The following is an 18703-nucleotide window of genomic DNA, read 5'->3' as shown; positions in this document are numbered from 1 at the left end:
TTCCAACCCACACTGAAACTCTGACTTAGACTACACTTAAAAGTGGGTCCAAAGTGTCAGATGGATGTCCGAAGAAACACCAAAGGCAATCCAACAGGGAGTCAAACCTGTACTTTCTAGGTGAAGGAGCAAGTGCATGAACCATTAGGCTACCTTACCAGTACACCAGGACAGGCCAAGGCTGAATCCAGCAGGGAGTCAAACCTGGACCGTCTAGGTGAAGGAGCAAGTGCATGAACCATGAGGCTACCCTACCAAACCACCCAATGTCACCAACACAAGACATTGTTGCTACTGGGCTAACCACAAAAGCTGTATGTTACCAGATGCCTGCACTGCCGGGGAGGAATCATTAACAAGCACAAACAGTAATGATTTAAATAATATAGCATCACAAATTACAGCATGATATTATACACAACTGCATCCTCGTCAACTAAGAAGTTATGTGCATGCTGTACATGACACAGAGCTAAAACAAGATCACAAGGGAAGGACAAAGGGCTAAAAGCAAGTCTATGTTGTCGGGATACCAACGTGGACATTCCTCAGTAGGGGATATTCCGGTAGTGTGTATGCTGTCCATATATATTTCTACATTAGACAAATGTCTATCAAGACTGTTGACTTCAGTCAACACAATAAAGGCCTTTTTTCTTAATCAAGTTGTGTAGATACTAAAACAATATGATGTTGTGAAAATGATGTTTTGAAGAATTTCACAACATGACAAGAATTCAACATATTAATCATCCAGCTACATAAAAGCACGTGCTCAATTCAATTCATCGTTACAGAGGTGCTTTCCTTTTTTCAAATTCGAGTGCATAATTCTATCAAATTTCTCGGCCTTCATTGGAAGAGCATCACTACTATAGAGTTACTTCCCCTACTTTCACAGGCTTCTCCAGCAGTCAACAGGTGCCCTTTGCTGTATCCCGACTGAATGCTGATGATCTGTGCAGGCAGCAGCAGCAACAACAACAGCGTACAGCAAGCCAGCATAAGTACATTAGTATCAAATATATACAACATGAATGACTACATATATCAAACAGATTAAAAAGGTATAAAGTGTACCTTGATCGTTTAAAAAAGTTGATCTGTTTATCTCCAGCCAGAGAATTTGATTGCACGATTTAATCATCAGCGTAACATGAACCTCTCCCCAAACTACAGTCGGAGATGAAGCCGAAAGACAGCCCTTTGATGTTGCAGCATTAATATCCAATCTGACCACCAACACATGGTAAACAGCACACAATGTAAATGCATTGTCAGCAGTCTTCTAATATCTGTTACCAAAGAGCTGCCTTTCAAACATCAGCAAGATTAAACCTTACTCCATCATTCAAATCTACATCAAGAGGCAACTGTCTTCATTCAATCCTCTTTTGTCCATTATCAATACGTTTCCTCGACAACTGTGTGACTCTTGTATACGTACATTCTTTCTAGAAAACTACAGAACACATTTATATCAAATCGCATCCTTCTTCGGTCTTGCTCAGGGTCCATGATGTTGCGGTCAGCATTTGAAGCAGGTGTTATACATGATGTTGATGAAGCTGGGTGGGTGATGTGTTGCAGGGTTAACTCAATGCAGTGTTGGACTCCGATGGGTAATCTCACCGCGTGAAGTAATGACACCATCAACCCTACCCTACATAGATCTGACTGACCTAGTTACTAGATGAAGCAGATGGACACTGGACAGCAATGGCGTGACACAGCATCATGGACCGTGGACTGTAGTGGGAGAGGCTGAAGCTGCTTCAGGCAGATACTGCCCAGTGGAAGGTATCATCAGTCATCTCCGGTACCCACAAGGTCACAAGGTGAATCCTACTAGCTTACGAACTGATGCAACCCTGTCCCGTACAAGGTCATAAGATGCATCTATGTAGCTTGATAATTGATGCAATCACAAGGTGAATGTTACGTAGCTGTGTAACCGATGACAACGCAAGCTAGGGCTTCTCCATCACCTGATGGGCCTGCGCAGGCATCTGACTGATTGCAAGCATGGAGCTGTGGACTGACCACCTGAAAGATGACCTAGGTTACCTTGTCACCTGATGATAGTACTTTCACACATTCCAAGTCGGCTCTCAGTCTGTTAAAACAGGACGGTGCATTTTCTAGCATGGCTTGATGAAGGAACTATGGAGACGGTCTGTTCCAAACACTAGTGGGATTTGCCCGCTGCAGACACCTCAATGTTCTCCTGGTTATGAAACACGACACTCAATCAGCAGCTTGCATCCTGGAGATCTCGTTTTAACAACCGACAGTGACATCTTTCAGGTCTGTGAACTAGAGTAATGCTATATGGTGTGCTAGACTTGATCCTGATCGTACAGGTGGACCTCTATGTAGGATGTTGGCACGAAGCCCTCGGAGGTATCGTCCCGCTTGACCCGCGTCCACCCGTCGCCCTGGTCAGCCTCTATGATGTTGAACTCTTCATTCTCCAGCATGGAGATCGACCCTTCGCTGCTTCCTGAAAACCACAGCAACAGGGTGAGTTTATTTGGGAGAGGTAATGTAAAGTGAAATGGGGGTAATGTCATGTTAAAGACTATTGCACTTATATAGCGACGTGCATGCGTGTGCGTGTCTTCCTGTATTAGTCCGAACTATTGCCGGTCTTATAGTGCTAGCCCACTGAGAAACCATGCTGCAGTTCAACATGGACACTCCACTCAGACACAGTATACTGACTCCGAGCCAACCAGTCCTTGTCTTGTCCCCAAACTACTGAGTGTCAGGCAGGATAAAAACAACTACCTTCTTTTAACGTCTATTGGCATGACGTCTCCAGGCAGATGCTGTTTCAACAAGACCATGGAGGCGGTCTTATTTAGGAGGACTGTGTTTTCTGCTGTCTAATGACACATGGTCAACACGTGTACATAAAGATAAATCAGCATCAAGCTACTTTGGAACGGATGTTGTGATGAAAGTTGGCATGGGCTTTGCTACAGTTGTAGAACTCACCATCAAAAGGATATAATGCCCGACAGGTTCCGATGATAGGAAACGTTTCAAACTCATCCTCCCCCTCCTCATCTCCATCAATAGGCCTGAAACAGAAGGTCAGTATGAGACGTTAGCAGTGAGTGGGAGGCAGTTTCATATTACGATACAGTGAAGTTTCCACACAGAAACATAAATATCAGAGGTACATATCATATGTAAGGTTCAGCTAGATGTTTGTTTTCTATGGATGTGAAATGAACATTGCAAATATTCAGAGTAACATTTGCATCAACATCAAAACAATTGTTATTGTTGATAATTCTTGGAATACTACCTCTATTACATCACTGCCATAATATTGTATTCAGGCTGCGACCACACTAAAACTAAACAATCAGATTTTCATCAGAAGTCCTCCTCAATGTCAACTATACATCATTAGTCGTATCCCTAATAGCACTCTGGACGACCTCTTCCATGTGCAGAGGCAGGTCATTTCGGGTCTAAATGACTTCATTTCCTTTCTAGATGTCATTTCCGGTCTCTCAAAGGTCATAAAGGTGTCATCTATGACGTCACTTCCGGTATTGGTTCCGGTCGTGACGTCACTTATTCCACTTGTGATGTCACTTCAAGTCAGGAGGAAAGCCCGAAGTGATTCAGGTCTCAGAAGTTACCACTTTGGTGAAACCCACAAGCTCGGGTGTGCTGCTCACAAATCTAGAAACATTACCAGGGCGAACCAGGATTCAAACCCACGGCAAACTGCGGCACCTTAGACGACTGGGCACCCCGTGCCCCCACAACAACCATGATGTGACAGACACTGACAGCATATACTTACGCATACACATTATGCTGCAGGTTTGGTGTTCCTGGCTCGGAGACCTGCTGTTGACTGGCTGGGGTACTGCCATCTGACACACTTGGGGACAGCGACTCGTTAGACGTACTGTGGCGCCGATGTTTACCATCAGCCTCACCTAGATAATTCTGGAACACATAACACAAACACTCATTTCATCACTCAATATGTCCACACTACCTAGTAAGTTGAATGCTGACTTTCGTGGAACCTCGATAGCCTGAAAATAATTCAGGGACAATGTTGAACATGAAACTCATTATTGACGGACACTTGTTTATCCAAACAACTAATTTCAGCAAGCAATTCATCTCTACGAACACAGTAGGTAGATTTACGTAGTCAGTAGTGATGGGTATTGGCCTTTTCTATAGCCATAAATTGCAGTAATGATTCATGTATTGCGATACATACCACAATATATTGCATGCCTTCTTTCACTTGTAATTTGTAACAAAATACTAAAAAAGGTCACATACATCACACTTCCCCTGCAGTTTTTTGACAACTTTGTAGTAGTCCACCATTTTGTTGGATGTTACTCTGACCACAACACAAACGTAATAGACAGATCCTATACAGGAGGCTGGTGGTGAATAATTTTGCTTCTTCGATCACAGGAATCAGATGCTAATTTCATAATTTCAACTGGAGTTGTCACTGATGTACATTTTGCCAACAAGATGAAAATATGCATGATTTTGAAAACCCAATATACACCAGTATTTTCCAAACATATTGTCGGAAGTATAAATACGTAATTCAAATCATGGTATACTGGCAACACCTATAGCAGTCAGACACAGCAAGTAAGGTGTTGGGACAATCCTTAAGAACTCTCCAGTATAATGTTATATGTTTCAGGACCTACTGATTGACGAGAGTGATCTAACTGACGTGTCTGTGTGTCCACCTGCCCCCTGTGTCTGTACTTGGAATCATATTGTTTAAATGGCATCAACGTGTTTTCACTCACCTCAAACTTTTGCAGATCTTGCCGTAGATCATCTATCTTTTGAGCATTTTCTTCTATTTTCTTATCTAAGGTACTTGGATCTCCTAGAGCCGGGTTGTTTGCATAAACATCTTTCATCTTCAACATGCCTTCCCTGTAACAGCAAGCCATGTATACAGTCAAACACCGTTGTGTTGGAGTTGATAGACCTATGTCAATACTGAGGTTCCACACAACCGAAAATGATAAATAAAGAAGGAACATGCAGGGGCAATGCTTTTACTTCGAGACAACAGTAAGTCCCACATAATCTCAAGCTGAATTAGAGCTATCACTGTAACAGCAAGTCCTATATAATCTCAAGTTGAAACAAAGCTATCCCTGTAACAGCAAGTCCTATATAATCTCAAGTTGAAACAAAGCTATCCCTGTAACAGTTTAACTCTACATTACCTCCGTCTGTCCTACCCCCAAGGACTACCACCCTCCCACAGCCCTACAGTTCCTCTCTGCCTGTCCTACCCCCAAGGACTACCACCCTCCCACAGCCCTACAGTTCCTCTCTGCCTGTCCTACCCCCAAGGAATAGACTACCACCCTCCCACAACCCTACATTACCTCTCTGCCTGTCCTACCCCCAAGGACTACCACCCTCCCACAACCCTACAGTTCCTCTCTGCCTGTCTTACCCCCAAGGACTACAACCCTCCCACAACTCTACATTACCTCTGTCTGTCCTACCCCCAAGGACTAGACTACCACCCTCCCACAACCCTACATTACCTCTGTCTGTCCTACCCCCAAGGAATAGACTACCACCCTCCCACAACCCTACATTACCTCTCTGCCTGTCTTACCTCCAAGGACTACCACCCTCCCACAACCCTACAGTTCCTCTCTGCCTGTCCTACCCCCAAGGACTACCACCCTCCCACAACCCTACAGTTCCTCTCTGCCTGTCTTACCCCCAAGGACTACCACAACCCTACAGTTCCTCTCTGCCTGTCTTACCCCCAAGGACTACCACCCTCCCACAAACCTACAGTACCTCTCTGTCTGTGCTACCCCCAAGGAATACCACCCGCCCACAACCCTAGAGTACCTTTCTGCCTGTTCTTTGGCCATTTCCTTCTTGATTGCATCAATCTTCTGCTGCAGCTTCTTCCGACGCTGATTGGGAGGCAGGTCACTGAAGTCTTCCTTTGGGTCATCCACCTGAAGACAATCAAACCAGTCATATCTCACTCTAAACTGGTCAATATCCATGTAAACGCCCACCATCAAGCAGATATGTCACAAGTATCTTTAACAAATTGTTTCTAACAAAACATTTCGTATTTACCACAAAGCATGTCATTCACATAACAATACTCTACATGATCATTAAGCAAAGCGAAATAAGCTGCTAAATTTGCGTTCTTTATCTGTGGGATCATGCCATGTTACACAAAATTACTCAATGTTAATTTCATGGCAGGTCACAATTCATATACAATGATATGGCTGTATGTCACTGAAATGACCGCACATCATCATCACCATCATCATTCCTAAAGGACGACTGTATTAATGACAATGCCACAACGAGGTCAAGGGACCTCATACTAGCATCTACCACTGATAACCCTCAACATGCACGCATGCAATACCAAAGCATACCACAGCATGCAATTTCTACCACTGCTGTTTATAACCACCTAAAACCGTTTTGGTATTCCACTTACTCATTTGTAAGCACGAGACAGCGATTAAGCTGTCTATACTGTTTCATTACAAAATGTTATCAGATGAAATACTTAAATTAATCTTTTTGTTCTGTTTGTTGTTTAAGACCGCACTCAGCAATATTCCAGCTATATGACGGCGATCTGTAAATAATCAAGTCTGGACCAGACAATCCAGTGATTGATATCACAAGCATCAATCCATGCAATTTGGATACGATGACATCAATCAACCGAGTCAGCGAGCCTGACCACCCGATCTCGTTAGTCACCTCTTATGACAAGCATAGTTGCCGTTTAGGGCAAGAATGGGTTGCTGAAGACCTATTCTACCCCGGATCTCCACCGGTCAGTTAAATTAATCAGTAGATCGTAAAGAGCATTTACTGAGCACAGCAAAAATGTAAATAAATATCCCAGGCATTGATTGAATGGTGCCTCAGTCCATCAAATATCAAACCTGGACACTTGCTTAGGAAAAGTAAAGCATATCCTGCAAATGTAACACATTAAATCAACAAAAAATAATTCCAGGCAAAAAAAACCCACTGCGAGCCTAAGGACAATGTAATGTTCTGTTATGGACAACATGCAGAAAACACTGGTGAGAACGCAGGGAATGTTAAGTAGCCTCTTACACCAGTGTGAGGACGGGGTTGAGGAAGTCAACCTGACCCGCCTACTTGTGAAGTCAAGTGTTGATATTGTGCAGCAACACTCCGATGACCACATGGCTTGATTTACAGCTTCTGGCACAATAACAATACTCACTAACTCTAATTGCACCTTGTAAACAAAGTCGTACCAAATAGTTGTCACATACTGTTCTCGCTTAGAATTCATAGCCTGAACTTCATGTAATACAAATTGATTTCGTTATTTGTCAAGTAAACTGTAGTCTTCCATATTACAGAGCACCATGTTATCAAGACATTAATCCATCCTCGTGGACAGTTGACATTAATGTATAGTTGCATGTTAAGTCAAATTAACATTTACACAAGAATATTTGTCAACTGTGGTTTGTATTCTGACTTTATGACTGCCCCGTGGCCTAGTGGACAGAGCGTCCGCCTGGAGAATGGAAAGTCAATGGTTGCGTCCTTGGCCATGTCATACCAAAAATGGTACTTGTTGTTGCCTTGCCTGGTTCTCTGCATCAAGGGGATAAAACAAGGACTAGTCAGCTCAGTCTGTACACTGTGTCTGAGTGGAGTATCCATGTTATACTGTGGCATGGTATCTCAGTGGGCGGGCACTATAAAACCAGTTTTAATCTGGACTAGTAGTACAAGCAGCCATACACACTCATGCATGTACGTTGATATAAGTAAAACAATCTTGAACACGACGCTAAACCCCATTTCACCTCACATCAAACTTTAGAGTTTAATGAAGCATTTGCACATTTCAGAGTGAGTGAGAGAGTGAATGTTGTTTTTCGCTGAAGTATTTCAGCTATATGGCAACATCCAGTAACTGAATTTCACAGGAAAACCAGTGGTTGACAGTATGAGCAACTATCCACGCCAGCTAGAGCCATAGTATCAGAAAGATCCCAGGTTTAGAAGTGCTTAAGACAAACATCAGATACTTGGAATCCCCACCGACATGTCAGAGGGTATCATTGGGTATCAATGGGTATCAATGGAGATCCACTTCAACATCACTCCGTGGACATGTCATTTGTTTGCTTGCTGTCAAACCCCACACTCAGCAATATTCCACCTCATAGAGTCTGGACCAGAAAATCCAGTCATGACATCATGAGCATCCATCTACACAAATGGGACACATCAACCAAGACAACAAGCCTGACCATCTGAACCTGATAGTGGCCTCTTGCGGCGAGCATGGGTTGCTGAAGACCAATTTTAACCCGGATCTTGACAGGGTTGAATTCTGAATCAAATCGCAGCCACAAGAAATAACTTTACATGGTGTCGTACATTTGGGCACCTCCAGGGCACAGCCATGTTGTATTAGTAACAGTGTCATGTTAGAACAACACTGATGGAAATTAGAGTTCCCGGCCACCAACATCCAAAGGTCAAGGTCATCATGGTAGTTAAGTACAACAGAAATCATTTGGTTAATAACTCACAAAACAGTGTTGGAGATGGAACTAAATGGGACGGTTTGTTTGCTTTTCTTCCTTGTTTCTAAAAAAAGTATAGTTGCATCTATCTTTTTCAAAAGTTAGGGGAGATAATTATATAAAACATGGTGCTCAGGCTGGTTGCTTGTGACAATGGACGTATCATCTAAAGAGATGAAGATTTAGACACGGTCACACTACGTAGCAAATTTGAGTTAACTTTCTCGAATATTTCTCTCCATAGATAGATATCCATATTTCTGTACCAACACTGCTTTGATGGAACAATTTCCTGTTATATACAATAGATAGACATGCATCTTTCTTGATGACATCACAGAGTCGCTACATGTTCTCTAAGACAGTTACCATGGTTACATACTGAAGGAAGTACATCTAGGACTACAAGTTGTAAACTTGTAACCTGGGCATGCCCTCTGTGAAACTTTCCCAATCATTATGCTGTGCTGTTTGTTAAAGTGCTCTTTGACAATGATTAAGAAAATTTCCCAGACCATCCCACGTTTTATATCCCCATCTGGTGTTGTACAAGGGAGAAATATGTTCTTAAACAATAGCCCACAAGTGAAAATCAGATGCTGAAGCTGTTTTTTCAACCTATATCAGATTTGTTCCTCTCTGAAAATCCTGTTTTCAAACAAGATACAGCATCACAAGTCTACATAACTCACCTGTCCGGATTAATTTTGATTGTATTCCATGCACTTTAAACAGTTGCAACATAAATGTATTTCCTTGGGACTCTTCTGCAAAGATGCCCCATGCCAAACATTGTTGTTTGCGTATTTGATAGCACTACATGTTTGATAAACATCGGATCTTGACAACTATGTGAAAAGAAACTGTCATCTATCTTCACTGATAAAAGAAATTTGTTGGAGGTGCAATCTTCTGTTTGAGAACATGTTTCAAATATTTCTGGATGACAGATTCAACAGTCCTGACTGTTTGCTCAGAAGCCAGAGTGTGATGAATTATTTCCCCTTGTATATATACACCAGACAGGGTGGTAGATTCACAGTATATACCACAGATCCAGAAGTCTATGGCTAACCCAGTTGGAATCATATTACTTGTCATTCTGCTGCCATTTTTCAAAGCAAATGTCATCATGCTATACACATTCAGAGGAAATACAATTTGTTCCTTCCTGAGTAAAAGGATGCAAACACAATTCTTACTTCACAGAGCTCTCAAAAAAAATGAATTCTTGTATTCGTTAAACAGGAAAAAGCCCATTGTGCAATTTCCGACATTTGCTTTGTAAAACAGGCAACAGAAAACATTGTGGAGCAGATTTGCCACACAGTGACAACTAACAGGCTGTAGTTATGACATTTCATTAACTAGTTTAACACTGTGTATACAACTGACTACACTAATCCTAGACATGACCAAATAAACTGTCACAGTGTGTTGCATCTGCTAACTCTAGGAACTGAGTAAGATGCAGGCTCAGTAGATCATCATATCAAACCATATCTGCCCAGGCCAGGATTGACAGCTCCATAATGAATACCAATAATGCTAGCAATATAATGGAGTCAAGAAAGAGACGTCCTTTTGTACATGGGATTCAAGGGTCTATTTAAAGGGAATTTGGGACGCAAATAAAATCTATTTGGTACGTATATTCAACATTTAACAAAATATAACGTACATAATAATTCCCTTTACCGGTATGTATTCTATTTTTAAAATATTTTTCTCAGTCATTCAATTTCAAATCATACCCTTTCATGAGCTAGGAATGAGTTTGAAAGTTTTTCGTCTGCGATCTGGATTCTGCCTTCGTAGAGTGAATATTAAGAATTGTGTTAAGTAGTCTTTCGGATTCAGGGGTGAACAAATGAGACCGACTGAAAAATGAGAGGGGATTTGGGATTCAGGGGAGGAGGGGATGTTTTCTGAAATGCCATATTCTGATATGATCATCTACTCAGCCTGTTCTGACACCTGGGTCTGGATGCTACAAGATATCATAGACACGGCATACCTGGATCTAACCTTCATATACACTGGGTACATGTGTGACACATAGCATACATATGTGACACATTGCATACATCTGTGACAAGTTGCATACATCTGTGATGTGATTGCAATATATTCCATACTTTAAGCTATGTTAGTATTAAATATATGCAAAATGTTACTGGGATATAAAAAATAATAATTTCGAAATGGTGTAAAAGTTGTTTGTTACAGGGCACAGGGATTACGTTTTAGAAATTGGTTTAAAAAAAGATGTGGGTTGCTAAGAAAGTGGACACTGTCCTATCAGAACGAACAGTTATCACACTTAAACATGACAGGTTGTCATGGTGACATCTTAACTTTATCAGAAGTGATGTTTTTGTGAATTTGGATGATACTTATGAAACTTTGGATAGCTATTTTTCAACTTGAAATCTAAATTATAACTTTTTAAAGACAAGAAATTCAGAATTTAAAGGGAACGTATTTCCTGCATTCCAACATAGGAACACCTAGTTTCTGAGAGCAAACATAGGAGTACTGTGTAGAGTGATTGTCTGTGGCTGTAATGCATGGTCTGTCTATGACATAGTGCAGTAGATCCAGTGAGAGAGACTGACGGACGACGGACAGTGACACAGACATACGAGGTGGGCGACATATTTACCGTGGTAGAGATTGTGGGTAACTGCGATAACAGCTAGAAACAAAATAAATACACACATAGCCTTCAGTTCCAAAGTATCTAGCTTGGATGAGCATCTCTAGCGCTCTATGCTTATATGGATTCAACTCTCTCTGTATGAAGCTACCCAAACTAAAACCAACCACTCTTCATATCAGACCGAAGTTGCAATTCATAGAAACATGTACGCACATTGTACCAAGTTGGGATACATTATCGTTAAAGAAGATGGATTAATTTTGAATTTTTTCACCAAGTCAAATAATAATTAACGCATCGAGATACTTTCTGGGTGTTGATGAAATCATCCAACTTGATTCCAAGTAGGCCTGGAAAACGTGCTGAAGAAGGTGAGGTTTCTAATAAAACTGTGCCCACCATCACCTCAGTTCGTCATAGTTCCAAACAAATGAGGAATGTAAAATTCTATAGTAATAAATCTTTGTCCTGGAAAAAAGCAATGTAAACAGTGACGCACAAAAGAACAAAATTAACAAAACAATACCTGGAAGCAATCTGACCATGCACCTTGACAAAGATACCCAGCATTATGCCATGATCAGCAGCTACCTCTAGTGTTCCATGGACTTATTGACTTCATAAAAGGGCTCCATTTCAGAACTTTAATTGTTGACTTATTACCTGTGGTTTACCATATCGCTGTAGTAACCCTATCTCAGTGCTGCCCCCTTAAAACAATTTAGATTTGGACTTGTTGCTACACGGAGCTGCTGACTGTGCCAGTGTTTTCCTAATAGATTCCCGATCCAAATGTGCATCGTACTTTATAGGCTTCAGCAAAGTGCCAGCGTCATCATCTAACGACAAATGCAACATGATTTACTTCATGAGACACTCGTCTTCACATACAAGTACTTATATTGTAGATGGAGCAACAATATATTTACTTATCGAGTTGGAAATCGGACTGGTAAAGATTTTTTATCTGCAATAGCTGTCAACGATGACAGCCATAAATCTGTACCTTCTCGAGGATCCATACCCGGTAAGTACATGGAAAGCTGCATGATGGAAAATAGATGTACACATATTTGAAGGCAAATCTATTAGGAAGCAAATTGTCTTGTGGTCTTCATGGGGTTATGATTCATGTACATACGGCAGGGTTGTTAGTGCGGATGTTCCAAATCGGGAATCTATTAGGTAAACATGATGGGACAGCCCGTAGCTGTGCATAGCGACATGTCAATATCAAGGCAGCACAGAGATACACTTACCTCAGCTATCTTTCCATATAGCTTTTAAAAACACATTCATAAAATTAAAGTAATGTGACATTATTCGGATGCTACAAAACTACATGGAACACAAGGTGTCCTCCCCATCTGGCCGACGCTGTCAAACTGCTTGCAGCACAACTACTCACACACCTACTCATGCCATGCTGAAAACATAGGACTGGGTACTAGACAGGAAACTCAGGGGAAACTATAATGCAGGATGGAAAACAGGACTGCATTCTTTACATACCAATAATCCAATGATCTTTAACATGAGGAAAAACAAATAATAACGGCTGGCTAGAAAATAAAACTTTGGTACAAAATTCTCCCGAGAAATTCTGTTGGTTGTTAACACTCACACAAATACATTGAAGAGAAACCTACAAACAAATTGAGTCAACAGTCAGACACCAAGCACTCAAATCGAAAAGAATATATCCTGACGAAAAATTGGAAGCGTCATAACATTAATACGTCTCTTGAGTTAAATCAGTTGTCAGGAAAGATGTATGCAATTCATGAAAATGAACTACGGTGAAAGGTCTGCTACATGAGACATGAGAATACATGTGAATACATGTGAATTGATGTGATGAACATTATGTGCCCTTGAAGAATGAAGCCGACGATGAGGCAAGATGAAACATGTCTGACAACTGATCTAACACAGGAGCATCACTGACATCCAACATCTAGTCTAACTGCCATCAAACAGACCTGAGATTTCTGCAGCAACAGTTAATAAAAATGTTCAGTCAATGTTTAAGAAGACAAATCCTCTTTAGAAAACAAACTTGGAAATTCCACATATTTATAATTACAAATTGGGAATAATGGTAAAAACAACTGAGCACAACATATCTGTAGGAATGACTCCATTACGCCCCAAATGTTTAAATAAAAACCTTTTAAAAAATTTTTAAAAAAATCTGCAAAAGTAACACCTAGAATAGACCGTACAATGAAGTGCATGATAAATATTCACTTTACACATGATACAGTAGGTCAGATGACCATATGCAAGAGGTTGTGAAATACATCCGAGTGCATACCACACAGTCTCTACAGTGAAAGCTGTATTATAATCTAGCCTATCTGCCAATGCAACAAACACTCTAGCTTGGGTTAGTGGCATATGGCTGCCTACACATAGTTAAGAACATTAGGAATAAAGAAGATTTGCTATAGTATGGATAAACATCTTGTCTTTTTTTTAAAGTAAGACAAACGTTGAGTCGTTGTAAACAGAACGAATTCCCTCCCTGGTAAATCACATCTACTGACAATAACACCTCGCCCTACAATAGTCAAAAACACATCTTACAATCTAGCAGTACTACCAACACAGAGTAAGGGAACAATAAAGTGGGCGAAATATTTTGGCGTTCTTAAAGTTCCTCATAGTGTACCACCTGCTAACATTTTGTGAGTTCACACACACAGCTTGAGACTGAATACTTACTGATCAATTACATCTGTGAAATAAAAGGGGGCTGGCAACGGTAGGATAGTGTATTATGTGGGTCTTTTGGTCAAAGGTTCAAACACAGGATTTGAAACAGATATGTAGGATGCCCTATTCACTTCAAAAGTTTCTTTAAGTCTAGATGAGCCAACATGAAATAAAGCTTGGAAAACACCAGCAAAATCAGTAGACATGTGAGATGAGATGTCACAGTCATTACATTTAAAAGAATCTCTGAGTCTAGTTTACCTAAAGGATTACAATAAAATGTGGACTAACATCTAGTCTCTGAAATGAAAATATTTTACAGATAAATTATCATCTTAATAAAATACAACAAAAAGGAGCCCAGGGACTTCATTTTGAGAAACTGCAGTAATCTAGACTTGCCAAATGTTACAGACCAGCATGGGCTGTACGGGATCAATTTGTTTTCAGGTCTGTATGACAGACAAAGCAAAATGCATCGTTCCCTTATGTTCGGTTGGTAGTACATGTGCTTCCTAAAAGAACAGTGCACACTCCTGTTAATATGCTAATTCAAAATGACAAATATGTTAGTAGAGAGACCAACAATCTGAACATGACCTACCTTTGATGACTGAAATAAACCAAATATTCCCCCTCGTTTCCGACTCTTGCCAGAAACAGTGGATGTCTTATAGGTATTTTTCATGTCTGAAGGCGCTGATTTGGGTGTGGAGTGGTTCGAGTTTTCGGTGGCCTGCATGTTGCTCAGATCTTCGAATGGAATGTCACTGGGGACCTGAAACCCTGACTTGTGCCTCTCGATAACCATCTTTGAATCCTGAAAACATAAGATGAGGTCCGATGAAATGGAGTAAACGCCACGTCCAAAAGTATAGCACTTAAATAGTGACGTACAAGTGTGTGTGAGTGTGAGTGTGTGTGTGTGTGTGTGTGTGTGTGTGTGTGTGTGTGTGTGTGATTGTCTGGTCTGGACTCAATTATTTACAGACCGCCGCCATACACTGGAGTATTGCTGAGTGCGGGGTTAAACAACAAACAAACAAACAAACAAACAAACAAACAAACAAACAAAGACTCTAACTCTGTCATCTACTTCCTGGTAAGCATAAACATATTCTTCTCTACTAGCAATATTCAACACTACATTCAGACATTGTGCATGGTTGTATTGAAGTCTCACTTCTTTTGCATTTATGGCTGCTGCAGCCTTCTGCATGCCGTCGATGCAGGTGTTGATGATGGGGATGACATTCCTGTCAGCCTCTGCACTCTGACCTATAGCTGACTGGAGGCGGTTGATTCGCTTCTCGTCCATATCTTGTAAACCCTGAAACACACACAAATAAGCTTGTACTTGTAAAAAGATGAAAGGGTAATATGACATAAAAAGTTGATTAAGATTTTTGATTTGATCTGTTTGTTGTTTAACGCCGCACTCAGCAATATTCCAGCTATATGACGGCGGTCTGTAAATAATCGAGTCTGGACCAGACAATCCAGTGATTGATATCATGAGCATCGATCCCCACAACTGAGATATGATGACATGCATCAACTAAGTCAGTGAGCCTGACCACCCGATCCTGTTAGTCGCCTCTTACGACAAGCATAGTCGCCTTTTACGGCAAGCATGGGTTGCTGAAGTCCGACAGATTTGTTCTTGGGCTGATATTTTATTTAAGTAATTATTAATTAAGTATTTTTAAAGTAATGTGATAAACATGACATAACTTTCATTTTTATGTACAGTAGGATTAGACCTTTCAAATGGCGTATGACATATAGTCGCAAACATGTTTTACAAGCTGATACTTTCCTTGATAAATGAGTGAGTGAGTGAGTGAGTTGGGTTTAACAAAGCTTTTAACAGTATTCCAGTTATATCATGGCGTGTCAGCTTAATGTGGGAGGAAAGCCCAAAGTGATGCAGGTATCAGGCGTTTACCACTTTGGTGAAACCCACAAGCATGGGTATGGTGCTGCCAAACCTAGAAACATAATTGGGGCAAACCGGGATTCGAACCCACAAACATAGGTTTCTAGCGAGTCCAAGGGACGCAACTCTGCACAGTGAATTGCGGTGCCTGAGACGACTGGGCCACAAGTGCCCTCCCTTGATAAATGAAGGCTTCATCTATCACTACTTAATCTCTGGGAACTCGGTGTGATAGCAGTAAAAGCTTCTGTTGGACTGGTTGTGTTTTGTAATTGATATTGCAGGTGTATGTCTCCCTGCTTCAACAAAAATGTTTGGGTCGAATAGGACTGGAACAAGTCCAAATTTACTACCCGGGTACCCACCCCTCTATTACCCGGGTACCCACCCCTCTACTACCCGGGTACCCACCCCTCTACTACCCGGGTACCCACCCCTCTATTACCCGGGTACCCACCACTCTACTACCCGGGTACCCACCCCTCTACTACCCGGGTACCCACCCCTCTATTACCCGGGTACCCACCCCTCTATAACCCGGGTACCCACCCCTCTACTACCCGGGTACCCACCCCTCTACTACACGGGTACCCACCCCTCTATTACCCGGGTACCCACTGTGGGTCTCAAGAGACAGGTACAAAATGTCCAATTGGCAAAACGTATTTAGATACATGTATCAAACAATCTGGTCATGTATACACTAAAGTTGACTTAAGTTATATCTTTATTCAACAATTGTCCGAAAGAATGGGTGCATAGTCAGAAAGAAATGCAAACATAAGTAACTTGTAGCGTAACCATAGAGTTTTAGATAATTTTTGTCTTTAAACAATACATCACGTGACTAACCACAAGTCTGGGTTGTCCTGTGGGTACCCGGGTCCAACTCGTTACCCCCTCGACCCGGGTACCCGAGTTACCATTTTTAAATGTGCTGGCCCTTAAACATTTTCAACATCATTCGTAAAGGAATATTCTTTCATAGACTTTTCAAACAGAGAGTCATCCAGCTGTACATAGTTGATAAGGAGATCACTCAATTCACTATATTTCATACGTTGTACTCATGGTCAAAGGGACGATGTAGTTTACCGGGTGCAGGCTGATCTCTACCATCTCGCTCAATTACTGCGCTATAGTGTGACCGCTGTCTCGCAATACTACTCCAGTGACTCTCGCTTCACGATCCTTCAACACCCCTTTTCGGTCTTAGGGAAACTTACACGTCTTTACGATCCAACATCCTCTTTAAGATCCAACACCCCTTTTCGGTCTTAGGGAAACTTACACGTCTTTACGATCCAACACCCCTTTTCGGTTTTAGGGAAACTAACACATTTTTACGATCCAACATATCTTTTCGGTCCTTAGGGTTAGCTTGCTTAGGGCAAGGGTAGGCCATAAATTCTTACCTTTTCAAGAGTTAATCTGATTGGTCGGTCGTGTTGACATTAACAATAGCGGGTGTAGTTTCAAGAAAAGATTAATGGGACATCACACGCATGCGCAAGTCATTGTTTACTTAATTGCCCATGTGTGTTAAGGGGATGCTAATGACCCGTTAATCGAGCACTGATTACATGTGATAGCGCTCGTGGACCAGTGGTAGAGCGTCAGCCAAACAACGCACCAATTAGCCAAGTCGGTGAGTCGGCGAAGCACGTTCTAGCCCCCACAGCGCTTATTGGATCTGAAAAAGTGCGCCCGGTAAAGGGCACTACTCCCGAAACCTCTCCCACACTCCATATACATAAACTTCCCTTGACAAGAAAAGGTCATGGTCATTGCGAAAGCACAGAAACATGCTGCTAGTGTTTTAACTGAAATTAACTAAAGGTATTTTGCATAACATCTTGTATGGTATAATTATTATGGTATCATGAACTTGCTGTTAGGCATAAGTCATATAATTGGCAAATGCAATGTTTGAGGCGTGTCTTCTAAGACCTGTTCACGTTTTGAAAGTGCACTTGGTTTTGTATTCAGAAATGATAACGTAGACCCATACTGTCAGATCATTTTCTTCAAACATGCTGTCTGTTGTCCCAATCTCACCTGTCGTAAGTTCCTAAGATGGGTCTGACCCTGTCATAATTTTGGTAATAAACTTACGATAACATAGCACTAAGACAGCTTCAAGAAACGTAGCACTAAGACAGCTTCAAGAAACATAGCACTAAGACAGCTTCAAGAAACGTAGCACTAAGACAGCTTCAAGAAACGTAGCACTAAGACAGCTTCAAGAATGGGCTTAGATAAGATCTTTTTCACAATGAGACATTTATGACAATCTTAGTAACAGGACTGTGAACAGGCTGCCAGGTGAGCTACAAAAGGTCCTTGCTCAAACAAATTGCATACAGTAAACTACATTTATAACCAAGACGTTTATAACCAACTGACGGATATAACGAACAGTTAGTTTTTTTGTCCTGTCCATAAGCTGTATATGCTGCATATATGCTTATAACAAACTATGGTTATAACAAACTCAAATAAGTGGTCCCTTTGAGTTGGTTATGACTGTAGTTCACGGTATGTTGTGAATGATGAAGCCGGATGTACTACCTGAAATACTTGTGGCATGCCGGTGGAATAATACTCTCTCTGATGAGCATTGGTCTGCTGGAGCTGGGCAGCGTACTCGTTTTTGCAATCCTCACATTGAGAAGCCTTCGTATTCATCACAATTCGATGCTGCAAAGTTAAGAAATAAAACATGGGAAATTTTCACAACTTTCAGCTGATAACAGTATA

General features: G+C 41.3%; 1 protein-coding gene across 1 annotated transcript in view; it reads right to left on the bottom strand.

Moving 5' to 3' along the window:
• Nucleotides 1-212: 212 nt before the first annotated feature.
• LOC139458560 (cdc42-interacting protein 4 homolog) overlaps nt 213-18703 on the bottom strand; it is a 31824-nt gene continuing 13333 nt past the window's right edge. Inside the window, exons 8-15 of the mRNA XM_071239987.1 lie at nt 18515-18643; nt 15188-15334; nt 14609-14824; nt 5905-6017; nt 4824-4956; nt 3827-3975; nt 3001-3086; nt 213-2503 (exon numbers count right to left, since the gene is read on the bottom strand). Coding sequence (XP_071096088.1) covers nt 2340-2503; nt 3001-3086; nt 3827-3975; nt 4824-4956; nt 5905-6017; nt 14609-14824; nt 15188-15334; nt 18515-18643 — 1137 coding nt within the window. The 3' untranslated portion in view covers nt 213-2339. The remainder of the gene's footprint in view (nt 2504-3000; nt 3087-3826; nt 3976-4823; nt 4957-5904; nt 6018-14608; nt 14825-15187; nt 15335-18514; nt 18644-18703) is intronic.

Source organism: Haliotis cracherodii, unplaced genomic scaffold (assembly GCF_022045235.1).
Source record: "Haliotis cracherodii isolate W230 unplaced genomic scaffold, xgHalCrac1.p SCAF_13, whole genome shotgun sequence".
Classification (NCBI taxonomy): Eukaryota; Metazoa; Mollusca; class Gastropoda; order Lepetellida; family Haliotidae; genus Haliotis; species Haliotis cracherodii.
This window is presented reverse-complemented; position numbering and strand designations above follow the sequence as displayed.